The 16,102-nt window shown below is 41.6% G+C and overlaps 1 protein-coding gene across 1 annotated transcript; it reads right to left on the bottom strand.

Annotated features, from left to right (window-relative positions):
* Positions 1-11,557: 11,557 nt before the first annotated feature.
* Positions 11,558-15,050, bottom strand: KCNJ15 (potassium inwardly rectifying channel subfamily J member 15; the record flags this gene model as incomplete). The annotated part of the gene is made up of 2 exons (XM_082625741.1): positions 14,995-15,050; positions 11,558-12,704 (listed from the first exon to the last, which is right to left on the bottom strand). Exon 2 carries the CDS (start codon positions 12,683-12,685, stop codon positions 11,558-11,560), a length of 1,128 nt encoding a protein of 375 aa, XP_082481867.1. The 5' UTR covers positions 12,686-12,704; positions 14,995-15,050.
* Positions 15,051-16,102: the final 1,052 nt, after the last annotated feature.

The raw sequence follows: 16,102 nt of genomic DNA, 5'->3' as shown, positions 1-16,102 counted from the left end.
CAAGCCAAGGAGCATCTGGGGCTACCAGAAGATGGAGGAGGCCAGGAAGGATCCTATTCTGCAGGTTTCAGAGGGAGAACTGCCCTGCCTACGTTGACTTCAGACTTCTTGCCTCCAGAACAGTGAGACAATAAATGTCCTTTGTTCTAAACCACCAAATTTGTGTAATGTGTTACAGCAGCCCTAGGGAAAGAATACAAATAACATGGCTCTTCCGGGAATCTGCTTTTACCTCCTAATACAATAAATGTTGCCAAATCGATATTAATGTGGAGACCACAACACTCTAAGGACCTGGCGTGGTAATCAGGCAATTGTTAATGTGTCTAATTTGGCTGGGTAAGAATTAAGTGAAGAAAGGAACCACTTTATCTGATGATGAACCACACACCTATGGCCGTGAGGATGGGCTTGCTTCCTGCCCTCCAACCTCTGTCTTGGAGAGCACTGAGGCTCGAGCTGTGGTTTTCAGCTCAGATTCCTACTCAGGGGAAATGAAGATGCTCTGGGCCATTGGCTCCTCACCCAATCCACCTTACCCCAGGTCCCATTCTCCTTGAACCCTTCTTCCCAATATTTTACCCAGTTCCACTCCTGTCATGGTCAGCCTATTTATGCCTGAGTTCCAGCCTTAGTTTTTTTGCCCCAGAAATAAGGTTTTGTCTGTTTCCCTTCTTCACTGACTTCTCCTAGGAACAGGTTCTGCACCTGATTTGGCTGCATTGGGTTTGGGTCCCGAAACCTCACTCTCTTGATCTCCACTCTTTGTGGTGGGTTCATTCATCATGTCTCTCTCCTTGGCCCCTTCTTTTATCCATCTGCCCATGAAATGGGGAGATTTGCAGTCTTGTCTCCCCAAGCATCAGGACCCATCTGTCAGGACCTCCCTCTACAGTCAGCTTCCAGGGACTCCCTTGTGTGTTTGTCCTGTGTTTCGAGCTTTTCTTGGCGCCTGGGTCCTGATCTTGCCTGCTTAGCCCTGGTCATTATTATAGCAGTGACTGTGTGTGCTGGGGCCACTCACTTGTCCCCACTAGGCTCCCTACACTCAGGATCAAATTCCAGCATGCTCTGTTGGTTCTGTAGTGTTTGCTCATCTCTATAAAGCTCTCTTTGTCTCTCCATAAGCCAAGATCTTAAAATGATTACCTCTCTTAGAGTTTCTCTGAAGAACCCAGTACAAATTCTTGCAAATCAGGTTTTCAGAGATCAGCAAAGCAATCACTTGGAAACTTACCACTCCATCTGTATTGGCAGCACTCTGGCAAATCCCTTACTATTTGCATTGCTGCTCTTCAGTATTAATTCAGTACCCAGGGGTCAGGTCTATGGCAACATAGCAACTCAACCATGGTTTTGTTTTCACTTGACAAAAACACATGAGAGCTGAACAACAGCTGCTTTGTTCCAAGAACATCAACCACCAAATTCACTAGTCTACTTTGGATGCTCTGTGGAATGGTCCATCCAGGAGTCAGGAGAGAGCTTGCGTAGGGAGACGGGCTTTCACTTTGGTCAGTCCTGGGTTTTACTCCTGGTTCTGTCACTTCCTAACTATGCGACTTTGGACAAGTTACTTAACTTTTCTGAGCCTCAGCTTTACCGTCAATAAAATAAGGATCCTGACAATGCTTACCTGTTTCAAGGAGACACAACTTGATCATAATGAATGTAAGGAACTTCGAACTAAACTGGGTACGTTCACTTGACCACTGAGACTTTCCTTTGGGATTTCTTAATTTTGGGTCACCCCTATGTCTATTTTTTGGTCAAATGTTCATCTCTACATAGATAAACAGCAGGGCTGTAGATTTTGTTTAAATCTTAGTGAGCAGCATTCATATTCTTCTGCTCTTTTCTTTCAGCTAATGGATTCATATCATTTCTACCTTCTGAATACTTATCCTGTGTGCTCAGCCCCTGGATAACAGACTCCTGGCAGCATGCAAGGCCTCCGTGTAATTCTTCCAGGCTCCCAGCCTCATCTTTTCCCTGGGTCATCTACTCTGTCATCACTTAGGTCTGATTTTGACCCATCACACGTATAATTCAGTTCCACGGTGAGATTCCCATGTTTAAATTTAGGGGATGGAACATTAGACCAGAAGGGAGAGACCTGAATCACAGTACTCACTTGCTGGGTCACACTGAGTGAGACACTGAACTTCAGTGAGCAGTAGGGTCTTCTGTAAAGTATAGGAATTAAACATATCTTACTTCCTTTGTTGGGTATAAAATAGAGCATTAAATGTTTTGAAGTTGCTTAAAGCATTAAGAACCCTACCAGTGTGTGTATTGTTTGCTCTCTGCAAATCCAGGGTGTGACCAGAAGTCCTGGGACTTGCTTGCATGCACGTGTGTGTGTGTGTTGCTTGTTTGAGTAGAAAAGGCATGTTGCAACAGGACACGCTACAACATACACCCCATGTAGCAGGTCAGCCAGACTCATGGCGTGGGTGTGGGTTAAGAAAAGCACACGTTGTTCTGTGTTGGTGTAGAACTGTGGTGTGTGTCTGTTGTTTATTGCAGACTTATGGCAGATCTTTAAATCACATGCAGATCTTTAAACCATATGTAAACAGAGTTTTGACAGACTCAATAGAGGCAAACCAAGAAAGATTTAAAAAAAAAACGGCCCTAGGGACCGGTGAAACACATTTGGGACATTCAAATATACTACATACTCAGCACTACAGTGGAAGTTTTAAATTCAAGTAAAGGAATAGAAAATTTGGGGAAAAAAACCTCAAACAAGCTGATAGTTTCTGGAAAGAATATGGACTTTTGCATGAAAAAATAAACCATAAAACTTGTTTATCTGGCCTTTTAAAAAATATCTTTATTGGAGTATAACTGCTTTAAAACAGTATGTTAGTTTCTGCTGTATAACAAAGTGAATCAGCTATACATATACATATATCCCCATATCTCCTTCCTCTTGCGTGTCCCTCCCACCCTCCCTATCCCACCCCTCTAGGTGGTCACAAAGCACCGAGCTGATCTCCCTGTGCTATGTGGCTGCTTCCCACTAGCTATCTATTTTACATTTGGTAGTGTATATATGTCCATGCCACTCTCTCACTTCGTCCCAGCTTACCCTTCCCCCTCCCCGTGTCCTCAAGTCCATTCTCTACGTCTGCGCCTTTATTCCTGTCCTGCCCCAAGGTTCTTCAGAACCTTTTTTTTTTTTTAAGATTCCATATATATGTATTAGCATATGGTATTTGTTTTTCCCCTTCTGACTTACTTCACTCTGTATGTCAGACTCTAGGTCGATCCACCTCACTACAAATAATCTAATTTCATTTGCTTTTATGGCTGAGTAATGTTCCATTGTATATATGTACCACATCTTCTTTATCCATTCATCTGTTGATGGGCACTTAGGTTGCTTCCATGTCCTGGCTATTGTAAATAGAGCTGCAATGAACATTGTGATACATGACTCTTTACCCTGAGAAAAACATAATATCTGACTTTTTGAAAGCAGGTGAATGAAATCAAGGATTTCTGAGAAATTATGGCTGCCAGGATGCTCTGTTTCCTGCCCAGAACCAAAGCTTCCCATGCTGTTGTGACAAAGTCCCATATATTCACTGCCCCAAAGACATTGTGTGGTAGAGTCAAAGCTTTTTCATGTCTTGGATATGGACAGCTCAGTTCTCGGCCAAGGTCACCCCACAAGGGCAAGCAGATGCGGGGAGATAATGGAGTAGAAAATAATATGTGTCTGAGAAATTTCATGCAAATTAAAATTAATAAAATGTATCCCAACTGACGAGCCTCATTACTGTGTTCCAGATTACTGTGCACTTTCTTGGAAAACATTTTCGTTTTTTTGCCAAAACAGTATCCTCCATTTTGACTTCCTACCATATGCACCAGCCTTTTATATTTCCACCTGTCACATTCTCAAAGAACCTAGTCTTACCACCACTGAGAAGATCGCAATGAATGAGCCAAGATTCCAAAAGAGCAGGTTCCAAAAGAGACACCTGTTGAGGGTTTGGAGCTTTGGTGGCTACTTTGTTGTATGCCTGTATGTGGTATTCCCACAGGAAGACAATGACTATTTCTTGGGTGCATATCTCTGCAGTGTGGGTCTTAAATAGCTGTGTTGCTTTGTAGTCACACCCATACTGATGCCTTTAAGGCTTATATAATTATGTGTTTATTTCTTTTCATCCATCAAAGTAAAAGAGCAATGGAATGCAAGGGACTTTGGTAAGGAATAAGGTGCTGAAAGGATGTTGTTAAACTGTTAACTTGATCTTTAATCATTGACTAAAATAAAATGAGCAAGTAGAGCATCACGGCACAAGAAAGAGAAGAAGCAGGAATTTCATTTCTTTGATTAGAAAAGAAACAAAATACATTCCTTTAGACATTGGTAGAAAATAACATCTCAGCAAGGACCTAGTCATCCCCAAATTATTGTAGTTACCATCACTGGAAAAGGCTGTGTCAAATGAGTTTATCTCTGAGGTCTCTAAGAAACTATTAAATCCCTGTCCATCAGAGAACAAGCTGTAACATCATTACCCTTCCAGTGAAATGAGAAGAAACTCAAGACTATAAAAGTAGCTTTATTGTATTTGCTATTGTTTCACAGATTAGAGTGATTCCATATATATAAAAAAAGAAAGGTGATGGAGATACATATGAAACAAGAAATGGTTTGACCGATAGCAGAATGAATTCATAGAACAAAAAAGGACCTGTTTAAAGCTGATTGGTCATAGCATGATTGGGTTTGGTAGTGACCAAGTATACACACCTCAGTTAGTTTGGGATTTCTAACATGCACCAAGTAGTAGCTCAACCTTGAGAAACAGGAGTCACTACTATGCTAAGGTAAATTTAAGCCTAAGACTAGTTTAAAAATCAGAGGAAAACAAGGACACGCCTCTTGTGGCATGGTGTAGTGATCAGATGGAGTGCTATATATAGCAAGAGAGCAAGACATGATGGAGATTTTGGTAAATGCACACTGCCAGTATTTATGAAAAGTAGAACTGTTTGCTTGTAAAATCTCATGTCATTTGGGATTTCCATCTTCATAACACTCCCGTGAATTTCATTAAGTGGTATTTTGGAGTGGGTCCTTTTGGAATGGAGATGACTGTTTACCAAAGCATTCTTTTTCATAACTTACAATGCTATGATACCCTACAGAAATAATTCTTCAAAAATAGATCCAAGTTGGCTGTCATCCTGCCTTCCCCTCCTGACTGCTGTTGAATACTTCGTGTCAGCACACAAGCACAGCTTCCTCTCATGATCTGGAAGTTTGTTTTTGTAAAAAGTCCCTGATACAGTCATACTTCCTGTAATGATTTGATTTAATACAACATCCTTACTCTTAAGATTTGATTGCAGATGGAAGAATATGGTTACATTATAGTAAATGAAAAAGAATCATTCCTTTGAATTCCTCTCCAATCACGTTCTTGGAAGTTCTTTACTTTTTCAGCAATATTAAGGGCATTTGCAATAATAACAATCATCAGAATAATAAGCTAAGAGGTCATATTTCTTAGCTCAGAATCAACAACTTCTGATTTTTTTTTGAGAATGGCTACTATGTAATCAATTGTGGTAGCTCCCTTGGAGTCTAATTTTGAGTAGGTTCTACCTCTAACTAATATTTTTGAGGGGTGAAATTGGATACCTTAAGTTGTTGCAAAGGCCTGGATACTAGATAAGATTTGGTGTTGAGTAAAGATAAGATCACAGTTAAGTACATCATAAGGCTGGAGCTGCTAAACAAAAAACTTGGTGATGGGCTTTTAGGTTGATGCCTTCATCTTTGGTTTTGCTCATCCCATGCTGGTTAGGAATACAAAGCCATCAGCCTGATTCTCCAACAGAGGTTGGGAGTCAGGGCTCCTGTACATCATGTGGAGGAAGAGTTAGAGCCCATTGTTCCTGGCCCTTCTGTGATAGGCTCAAAGAATGTGCATGGAATATACCAAAGTACCCTGTGTTTGGCTGAAATTTACTTTTACTAGTTATATGTCCTTTATCTACATATATGACATCTTTGACATTTATACTCATATGCCAATTATGTCCTTTGACTTCCATAATCAATTCTTGTAATTTTATTAGGAATTAACTATTCACTCAAATCAACAGGTTTTTCTTTTTTTTTTTAAGATGTTGGGGGTAGGAATTTATTAATTAATTTATTTATTTTTGCTGTGTTGCTTCTTCATTTCTGTGTGAGGGCTTTCTCTAGTTGTGGCAAGTGGGGGCCACTCTTCAACTCAATGCCCGGCCCTCTCACTATGGCGGCCTCTCTTGTTGCGGAGCACAGACTCCAGACTCACAGGCTCAGTAGTTGTGGCTCACTGGCCTAGTTGCTCTGCGGCATGTGGGATCCTCCCTGACCAGGGCTCGAACCCGTGTCCCCTGCATTAGCAGGCAGATTCTCAACCACTGCACCACCAGGGAAGCCCCAACAGGTTTTTCTTGGTCTTCTATTTTTACACACTAGCAACATACTAACTGAAAGATAAAAGTTCCTATCCCCAGTTTTTAGGCATCTAAATGTCCACAAATTACTAATTTGGATTGATTGATTATTTTTAACCCACAGGCTTATTTGACTTGCTAAAATGGATGACAAAGATGAAGAATAATCAACCAAGGACATGTCAAGTTGAAAAGAAAATTGAGTCTAACAGGTGAACTGACAGAAGATGAAGATGAAGTGACATGACTGGAGCTTTATTTCTGACTCATGTTTGTTTTTTTTTTCCCATTAAATATCTAGTAGAAAAACTTTGGGAAAAAGTGGGGCATAATACATCAGTGTTTCTTAAAGGCTAGGAAAATTGCTACCCCTGGGAAGCCAGAAGGATATGATGACACAGTCTGTTGTAATGTGAGACTGAATGACCCATATTTCCCTGCAATGAAGTTCTTTTCCACTGGTAGAAGTCTTTTTATATGGAAGTCTAATTGATCAACTATTAGCTTTTATTTTTACACATTTCTCACTGCCTTTCTTACTTTGAAGACAAAGACTTTGTTTCAGATTTCTTTAAAAAAGTCAAAATGACACAATGACAATAAAAAAGTCTACCAACACATAGTAATACCTCAAGAAATTAAACAGCTCCTTTATTCTTTAAAATTCCAATTGAATTCTAATTATACCATTTCATTGCAAATTTATACTCTGGAGACTCAAACTCTGCTCATATGTTGCCTCACTCTGAGAGCAGAAACTGCTCATTGCTACCCAGAGACCCAAGGATTGGTTGGCAGCTCATCCTGATTACAGATAAACTGAAATTCACAAAAGGCAAAACGTGTGTAGTTAGTCAATTAGGAGTGAAATGTTAAGTTGAGACCTTCAGGGGTATGTCTTCCCAGGGGAAGAAAATTAAGGGTACCTTGGACCTATGCAGAGTCCAATGCTGAAATTCGAGTGTACACTACAGAACTTGGAAATCAAGATTTGAAATGCTAATACCTTTCATTTGAAAAAAAATCCCATCCCAGAAAGTGATTATAAAATAACCTGCATTCAAAACTAGTTATTTCTAATATTTAACAGTAAAAGTCTAGCAAGAATGAAAGCCAAGATTGAGAGGCTGGAAGGCTTTGTTATGCCACATGGTTGGATGTCTGACCCTTTGACTACAGAGACCAAATACAGAACCAAGCCCGAGGATGAGGTGGCCCTTTACTAAGCTACCAGTGCAAAGGCCTCATGACTTCCTTGTTTTTCTTTTCTCTTTTCTTCTTTCTCCAGATGATGTCTGAGTATTGAGGATCCAAGCAAGGGAGAAAGAATCATATTGTAGTAGAAGTGTCCCTTTTTTTGTTTTTTTGCGCTATGCGGGCCTCTCACTGTTGTGGCCTCTCCCATTGCAGAGCACAGGCTCCGGACACGCAGGCTCAGCGGCCATGGCTCATGGGCCTAGCCGCTCTGTGGCATGTGGGATCTTCCCGGACAGGGGCACAAACCCGTGTCCCCTGCATTGGCAGGCGGACTCTCAACCACTGCGCCACCAGGGAAGCCCCCCTCTTTTTTTTTAATCTGTCAATTTACATTTCGATGGGATTGAAATCAGTCAATTAAAACTGAAAATTTAATTCAAAGAAAAATCAGACAAAATAGTTGTTTAAACGCATCTAAATACCTGACCCACTCATTCATGGCATTTTTTACTTTTAACCTCTAATTTTAGGTTTCTGGAATCTCATCTCTGGGCTGTAATTTCCTGTTAAGTGGGAAAGAGAAACAAAGATGCCTTGTTGTGAGGACCAATGAGTGAATCTTTGCTATGCTGTCTGGGGCCATTGGCTACTGGGTGCCATGTCAGTACAATGTATTTTATCACTTAAATAAGACATGGCTTGCAGATTACACTGATTTGCTGCTCATTACGTTGTGGTTTCTCAAATGGAACATGACATTTTTGAATGGCCCCACTGAGAAGGCCTCATGCATTGGAAATATTTCAAAATGCAAAAAACATTTTTGGATCAAAATCCTCCGTTAGTCTGACAATTGTTAGTTGGGTGTTGAGCATGAATCTGTTTCAGTCAGATTCATGCCCGGATATAATCAAATAATTTTGCCTGAATCCTTTTGTTAGCCTGTTAACATGAGAGGATTTTGTACAGAGTAATAATAAGTAAGTGTGCCTAGAAAATGCTAAGTTTCAAACCAGAAGCAACTTTAGAGCTATATATGGAATATTTTGTTATAATATGATTTATTGACTTGTACAAGTATTGGATTTTAAGATGCTACATATTTATTTTGTGTGTAGTACAATAGATCAGATGATCGAGTCTTCCAAATTTGGCTGAAATAGGTATGCAAAATGAACATACAGTAAGATTTCTCAATCTTATGCTACATCATTGTACCATATACAATAGGAGTATGCAAGGTTCTTAATTTTGATCACATTCACATTAGCACTGATGTAAATACTGTGAAAAAATGTAATAGTGCAAGAGAAAAACTGTAAACATGCCAGGGCATTATTTTCCTGTCAATGTTACCACATTATACAATAAAAAAAGGTTTAATAACTAAAATGACTAATATCTAACTACATTAATGTGATTTTTTAAAATTAATTAATTAATTTTTGGCTGTGTTGGGTCTTCATTGTTGCACGTGGACCTTCTCTAGTTGCGGTGAGCAGGGGCTACTCTTCCCTGCAGCGTGTGGGCTTCTCATTGTGGTGGCTTCACTTTGTTGCAGAGCATGGGCTCTAGGCTTGCGGACTCTAGAGCGCAGGCTCAGTAGTTGTGGCTTTGTTGCTCCGCAGCATGTGTGATCTTCCCGGACTAGGGCTCGAACCCGTGTGCCCTGCATTGGCAGGTGGGTTCTTAACCACTGCACCACCAAGGAAGTCCTAATGTGATTTTTTAAAAAGAGAATGAAGATCTAAAACAACCTGCCATAAAATGATCAACAGAAAAAGAAAAAACTTTCTGAATAATTGAAGACAATAACTTCCTGTGCACGGAGATTGTATTTTAAACTTTTTTTTTTTTTTTTTGCTGCAGTACGCGGGCCTCTCACTTTTGTGGCCTCTCCCGTTGTGGAGCACAGGCTCCAGACGCACAGGCTCAGAGGCCATGGCTCACGGGCCCAGCCACTCTGCGGCATGTGGGATCTTCCCGGACCGGGGCACGAACCCGTGTCCCCTGCATCGGCAGGCGGACTCTCAACCACTGCGCCACCAGGGAAGTCCTGTATTTTAAACTTTACAGCTTCAACTCCATGATTTTTACAGCTGCATTAAAGGTTCAGTTCTGGGTCAGAGGTTTTAACCACATTTTCTGTTTAATGGAAGGAGACTTGAAATGTGGGAACATCATGATATGGCCCCATTTCACAGATAATCTGAATCCAGATTACTTGCCCCACTGTGTTCCCATTCTTATAGAACAAAATATACATGAGCACACTTGCCCAGGACTTGCTCTCTTAATCACAAATGTCTTCATGGATAATTTCCACAATTGTGATGGAAGAGCCAGGACGAGCACGCCTCTGTGTGTGTGCATGCATGCAGTGTGTGTGCTCGCAGGTCAGGTCAGTGTATGCATATATGTGGGCTCGTGTGTACGTCCATGCCGTGTCTACACACTCAAAGTCACATTCTTCTTGAGTGAATGTACAAATCTGTCCTGGTTTGAATGAAATGAGAATTCACCTTTTGCACATTTAGCCAATCCTAGCCCATTTATTCTCCACCCCAAATAAACGCTCTAAATTCTGCCAAAATCCAAACATTACCTGTGTAACACTGAGTTGTATGAGATTTGTTTCAATACTGAGGGCATCGTTTACATGTTATCAGAGTATCAAATTTTGTTCCTGCTTCAAGGAATCGTCTGTGTTTGAATTCCTTATCCTCAGCTCCACTTGTTCCTCAGAGTCCCTTCCAACCTCACGGACTGGACTTCAATATAGGAGCACATTTCCAATTGTTATGGAGCTGAATGTCTCCTTTGTGTTCACTGTAATCAACAAGCATGTACTTAGCTTGAGAGAGACAGCCATTATTCTCAACAGTCTTATTCTGTTCTTGCGATACCTGTGGCAGTTCCTTTGTGGACAAGGTATTTTAATAAGGAATGAACTCACTGAAAGGTATATTTGCCCATAATAAAGAACTGGGGATGTGGGACCCACAGGGTCCCCTGGCTTCAGAAAGTCACTTCGAAAACATTGTCCAGAGTGAAGTTTTAAAACTTCCATTTTTACGTGAATGACTTGTGGGTCCTGTTCAGATACAGCCCCGGATTCTCTAAGTCCAGGTGGGGATAAGTTACTAATAAGCTCCTGGATGCTGTTGATACTGCTGGTCTGTGAATCCATTTTGAATAGAAAGGGGCTAGTACATTCCAACAAAAACAAATTAGTGTGAACAATCACATCAGCTCCATCTGTACATGTATTCACAACGATGCATTCCTGATTTGATCAATTTCACTCTGTACAAGTACATTCACCGAAAAAGGTAAAAACAGAATTATTATATTTTGTGAGTACAGAGTCCCTTTGCCCCTTTTTATGTATTACCAGATAGCCTTCATTATAAATACCTTTTTCTCTGCTTGAAAAAATGAGTGTGTTTTAGAGCAATGATATAAGTGGGTACTGAACCACATTTCCGCTCTCGGCCACCTCGTCTTTGATACTTGGATTGAATAAATACATTTTATTATAGCTGACATCCTTGTATGGAAATGCATTTCCTTTCAATATCAGCATTGCGAAATATCTGTCCATCCAGATTGTCTCAAGTAGCCTCCACCAAGTTCTTTGAAATGCAGCCCCCTTTTAGAAAATTTGAATTTGGGGAGTTTGCTTCACACAAAGCATTTAAAAAGGGAACCCTCCCAGATGTGGAATGCTTGTTTAGACACCAGATCAGAGGAACAGGTCTGTACATCTGTGCAGTTTTTCAGAGTGCGTCCACACATTTTTGTTTTCCCGGTGACCTCTGGGTTTGAAGGGAGCTCAGATGTGGAAGCAGCTCAGAGTTAAGTCGAGGTGACACTACTGCCATCAGACGTTGCTCTGTTGCAACAAAAGCGTTCTCAGCTCTCTTTCCCTCTGATCTTCCTGCCTGTACTTCTCCTCAAGTTTCTGCTTCTCAGAATCTGTGCAGTAAAAGGTGCAGTCTGGGCTCTTCCGGATCTGCTCGAACTGACTGAAATCAGCCACGTATTTGCCGGTTTTTGAGAGAGAAACCACAGGCACAAACTCAAAACCCCAGTAGATCTCCTCTGGGATGTAAGATGTGCGGCTCTGGCAGACAGCGCTGGTGGACTCCACCGTGGCATTGAGGAGAACCACCAGCTCAAACTCCTTCTGTTTAAGGTTTTGGGGGGTGAGATCTCTCAGGGGGCTCGTCTCATCCAGCACGTGGTAGAAGGTCATGGGCAAGATGAGGAAGGGGCTCTCGGAAGAGGAGTCCACGTGGAATTTGACGGTGGCCTGGTTGAGGAGGATTCGCTCCCCCTCCTTGGTGACGTGGGTCTGAAGGAGCTTTCCTGAGAGCTGGCACTGAATCAGGAGACTCTTCCTCATGTTGGCCACCTGGATCACCAAGCACAGCTTCCCGTTCTGCTTGGTGATGACGGCACAGTGGCTGAACTTGATGGTCTCCGCCCGCTTCTTGGGTCTCGCAATTTTGGCCAGGAAGGTGCCCGTGATGAAGATCTCAATCAAGGTGGTGATGACCAGCTGAGCCACCAAGAGGAAGATGGCATGAGGGCATTCCTCCGTGATGGAACGGACTCCATAGCCGATGGTTGTCTGGGATTCCAGGGAAAAGAGAAATGCCCCCGTGAGGGAGTCCACCTTCATGATGCAGGGGGTGTGATTTGAAATGTGCTCACTGGGTTCTAAGTCCCCATGAATGAAGGCAATGGCATAGTAGATCACACCAAAAAGGAACCAGGTCATCACGAACGTGGCAGCAAACAGGGTGAGCTTGTATCTCCACTTCATGTCGATGACGGTGGTCCACAAGTCTTGGAGGTAGAGCAAGTATATGCCATCCACTTTGTCGATTCTCACGTTGCTGTGTCCACTCTTGGACATGACTCGGGGTCTGCTGGTCTTGAGGCCAGCTCCAGCAGTGTGCTTCACCAGGGGAGCACTGGCCACACTGATGTTAATCCGTTCCATGGTCAGGCTTTGGGACCTCCTAAGGAAATGACAAAGAAAGACGTTCCATTGTTGTCGCATGAGGTAGAATGCCCAGGAAACAGAAACAGGATAATCATGTGAGATAAATATGAATGTACATGGACGTTTACAAGAAAGGATAGTGCTGAGGGCACGATGAATCACTGTGTACTTGAGGATGGCAGTAGGATGGAGTGAAGAGCACAGATTGGAGACAAGGAAACCTGGGTTCAATGTTGACTCTCCAACTTATTTGCTGTGAGACCTGGGCTAAACTAGTTAACCTTTCTGGACCTCAAATCTCTAATATGTAAAATATGTAAATAAAGTCTACTTCTCAGGGTTCTTGTGATAATTGAATGAGATAATGGCTATAAAGTGCCAAAACAGAGCTTCACACTCAAAAAAATGATGCTAATCTTCTCTTTGTGATATCACACTCACAAGAATCCACCCCACAGAGTATTATGAATATATCTGTATATTCAGCTCTTATGGATTTCCAAGTATAGAAAATTTAAAAATAAGTTGACTGAGCATAGGGCCAGTACTGATATAATTAAAATGCACCATCCATAAGATACTTCTTGATACAGTGATGGGAAATGTTAATACAAATTTTAAGACCTTGTGTAGTATTCATAAACGTTTTTAAAAAGCTACCACTTGCATGACATTCCCTGTAGTAGCAATTCATTTTCCCCCTAGTCCAATGAATAACTGGGAATCCATGACCTGTCCTAGCTCTTGATTACAATGGAAAAGAGCAAGTTATCAAACAACCGAAAACGTAGAGTGAATAATTAAGCTTTATTAATGGCTTGATCAGTATGCTGGTTATTCTCAGAAAAATGTTATCAGTATAGACTATTAGGTGTGACATTTAGGTATGGCGCAAAAATTCAGCCTTACTTCTTTTGAGCTAAGTAGAACCAGCATAGAAATCTATTTTAAAGAGCTAATGAACAAGTAAATAAGTACAGGCATCCAACATTGTAGCAGAACAGACTTACCTAGAAGAAGCACTAGGCTCCCACACTGAGACCTGGGCAATGCTCTGCCCTCCGTTTACAGATAGGGACAAGCTGGGTGTGAGGCCACACAGCATCTTATGGTACCTGCCTGGTGACTGACATAAATTACCCCTACATTCCTTGAAAAACATAATGTGAGTGATTATAGGGCAATTCTACCTCGTTGGTATGCTTTTTCCACCTCATCGGCATTTTAAGAATAATAATAAAAAATTTCTCCCTTTAAAAAGGAACTGGTATATGGTGGTCTGTGATTCATGCAATAATCTTTGCTTTTGGAGCAGTGTTATCTCAATAGAAGTTTCTAAAGTAATCCTTTGGGCAAATCCCTTCAAGGAAAATGAAACTGTATCCATTATAGGATAACACCTGTTGAGGATGCAGTAAGTCTGTTGGGCTTTTTAATTTTCCTGTTATGTTATTAAGAGTGTGTCCTTTACTGACTGCCCCTTGAAATGATATTTTTTTTTCTCAGAAAAGAGAGTCCCCGTTTCATTTTCTTTGCAAAGAAGGGCCCTAAGTTATTCAGAATTTATTTTACTTGTTGAAGCCTATTCCATTTATTTGGGGATAAATTTAGATGAAAAGTACAGGATATAATTTAGTGTGGGCTTTATCAGATCCTTTATGCAGCACTTCTCAGTAACCAAGAGGAAAGTGACCACAATAAAAGTTTGAAAAGGTTAATACCATGCTGGCTTGCCCAAATGCGTAGTCAAGCTCAGAACACTTTGCCAAGACAAACGCAGCTTATGGACAAGTAATTGCATGCACTTAAACAGAAAAAAAGAAACTGGTAGGGGAAAGTGCATGCCATTCAACCCACTGAAATAAAAACAGAAGCTTAAGTTTTCTTGTGTGAATGATGCAGAAGTGTCCTGCAGCACAAGCTCAGCTCCAAGCTCAGCCTTCCACCAGATTCTGAGAAACTTGGCCCTGTTTCTATGCAGGCAATGCCATGAAGCTTCTGTTTTAACCTCTGTTTCAAAGGGGCAATGGGCCAGGCTTGCGATGAGCTGAATCTTTCCCCTCTTCTTTCTGCTGAAAGTTCTTGTGCTGCATTTTTGCACAACTATTGTTGGAATCAGTGACACCAATGGCTATCAGAGGATGGGGGGCCTATATGGGGGAACAAAACTTAGAGTCTCTGGGTGAGGTGGGAGTCTTGGGATTAGCATCTCTCTGTGGAAGAGAGCGGCTGGTGGACAGCACTCAAAGGTTAAACACCCACTCCCTCCCTCTCAACATTCCTGTGCCCTCAGAACTGGGTGCTACCTGGTCACTCACTCGGCAGGTCAAATGGCGACTTCTTCAAAGCAGGTGTATCGTCCTCGCTCCAATTAGCCCACCTGGCTACCATGGGATTCTTCTACTTCCTGAAAGAAAGAGGGACACATGGAGTTCACAGCTGTTGACTAAGAAACTGACCCAGTGAAACTGACCCTTACTGATTCCCCCAAGTGCTAGGGCCACAGCATTCACCTTCCAACCCCTGGTGATCTGGCAGAGTGCCCAGAATAGATCCAAGCTCAAGGAGTGTTTTAGGAATGAAATTGAAGCCCCAGTCACAGCCCTCACTGTAGAATTCCCACCCTCTGGAGGGAGCTCGATAGTAAAACACCCTGGAAAGAGTGGGTTAACTCACCCCCACTGAAGCCCACTATCAACTGACCAGCAAACAGGGAGACAGGAAGGGGAAGTGCAGAGGAAGTAAACAGTGAGAACTGGAAGGGAAGAGTCTAGAATATTTTTACCGCCTGTGGAAATGCATTATTGCTGTTGAGTCATAGGACATTAGATTCAAAAAGAATGTCAAAACCAAGGCATTTGACACACATTTTTCAAATGAGGAGACCTGGGAGGTTGCAGTGACTTGTCTTCATCCCACAGATGGCCCATAGCAGAAAGAACGAGGTCCCAAGTCTTTGGAAGCTAGACTGGAGTTCTTGTCAGTACACAAATCCCTCTTAAACCTCCAAAGTTTAATGCAGTCTGTTCTAACTCCACTAGATTCTTTTGCAGGCTACTTTTCTGAAATACTTCTTCCTAAACTATACGTATATATCTCCCCACATTTTTATCTGTCTTATACACAGAGGCTTAGTACACTTCACACTTCTTTTCTGATCCACTAATTATTGTCAATAATTACTCTTTTATCATTTAGGTAGTCCTAATTATCAGTCTGTATAGCCTTCTATATACTGGATTCTCTCAGTGTGTTCACAGTATGTTTGGCAAACGACATCTACATCATCGCTCTATTAAGATCCAGCATCTCCTTCTTTGCACCCATTTATTTTTACCTGTATGCTTTATCTTTTATATTTTATTATATGTTCTTAATTTATAGTATTTCATTCCTCAGCAGACTCCTTTAATG

This window comes from Mesoplodon mirus (assembly GCF_964341445.2).
Source record: "Mesoplodon mirus genome assembly, chromosome: 6".
Lineage (NCBI taxonomy): Eukaryota > Metazoa > Chordata > Mammalia > Artiodactyla > Ziphiidae > Mesoplodon > Mesoplodon mirus.
This window is presented reverse-complemented; position numbering and strand designations above follow the sequence as displayed.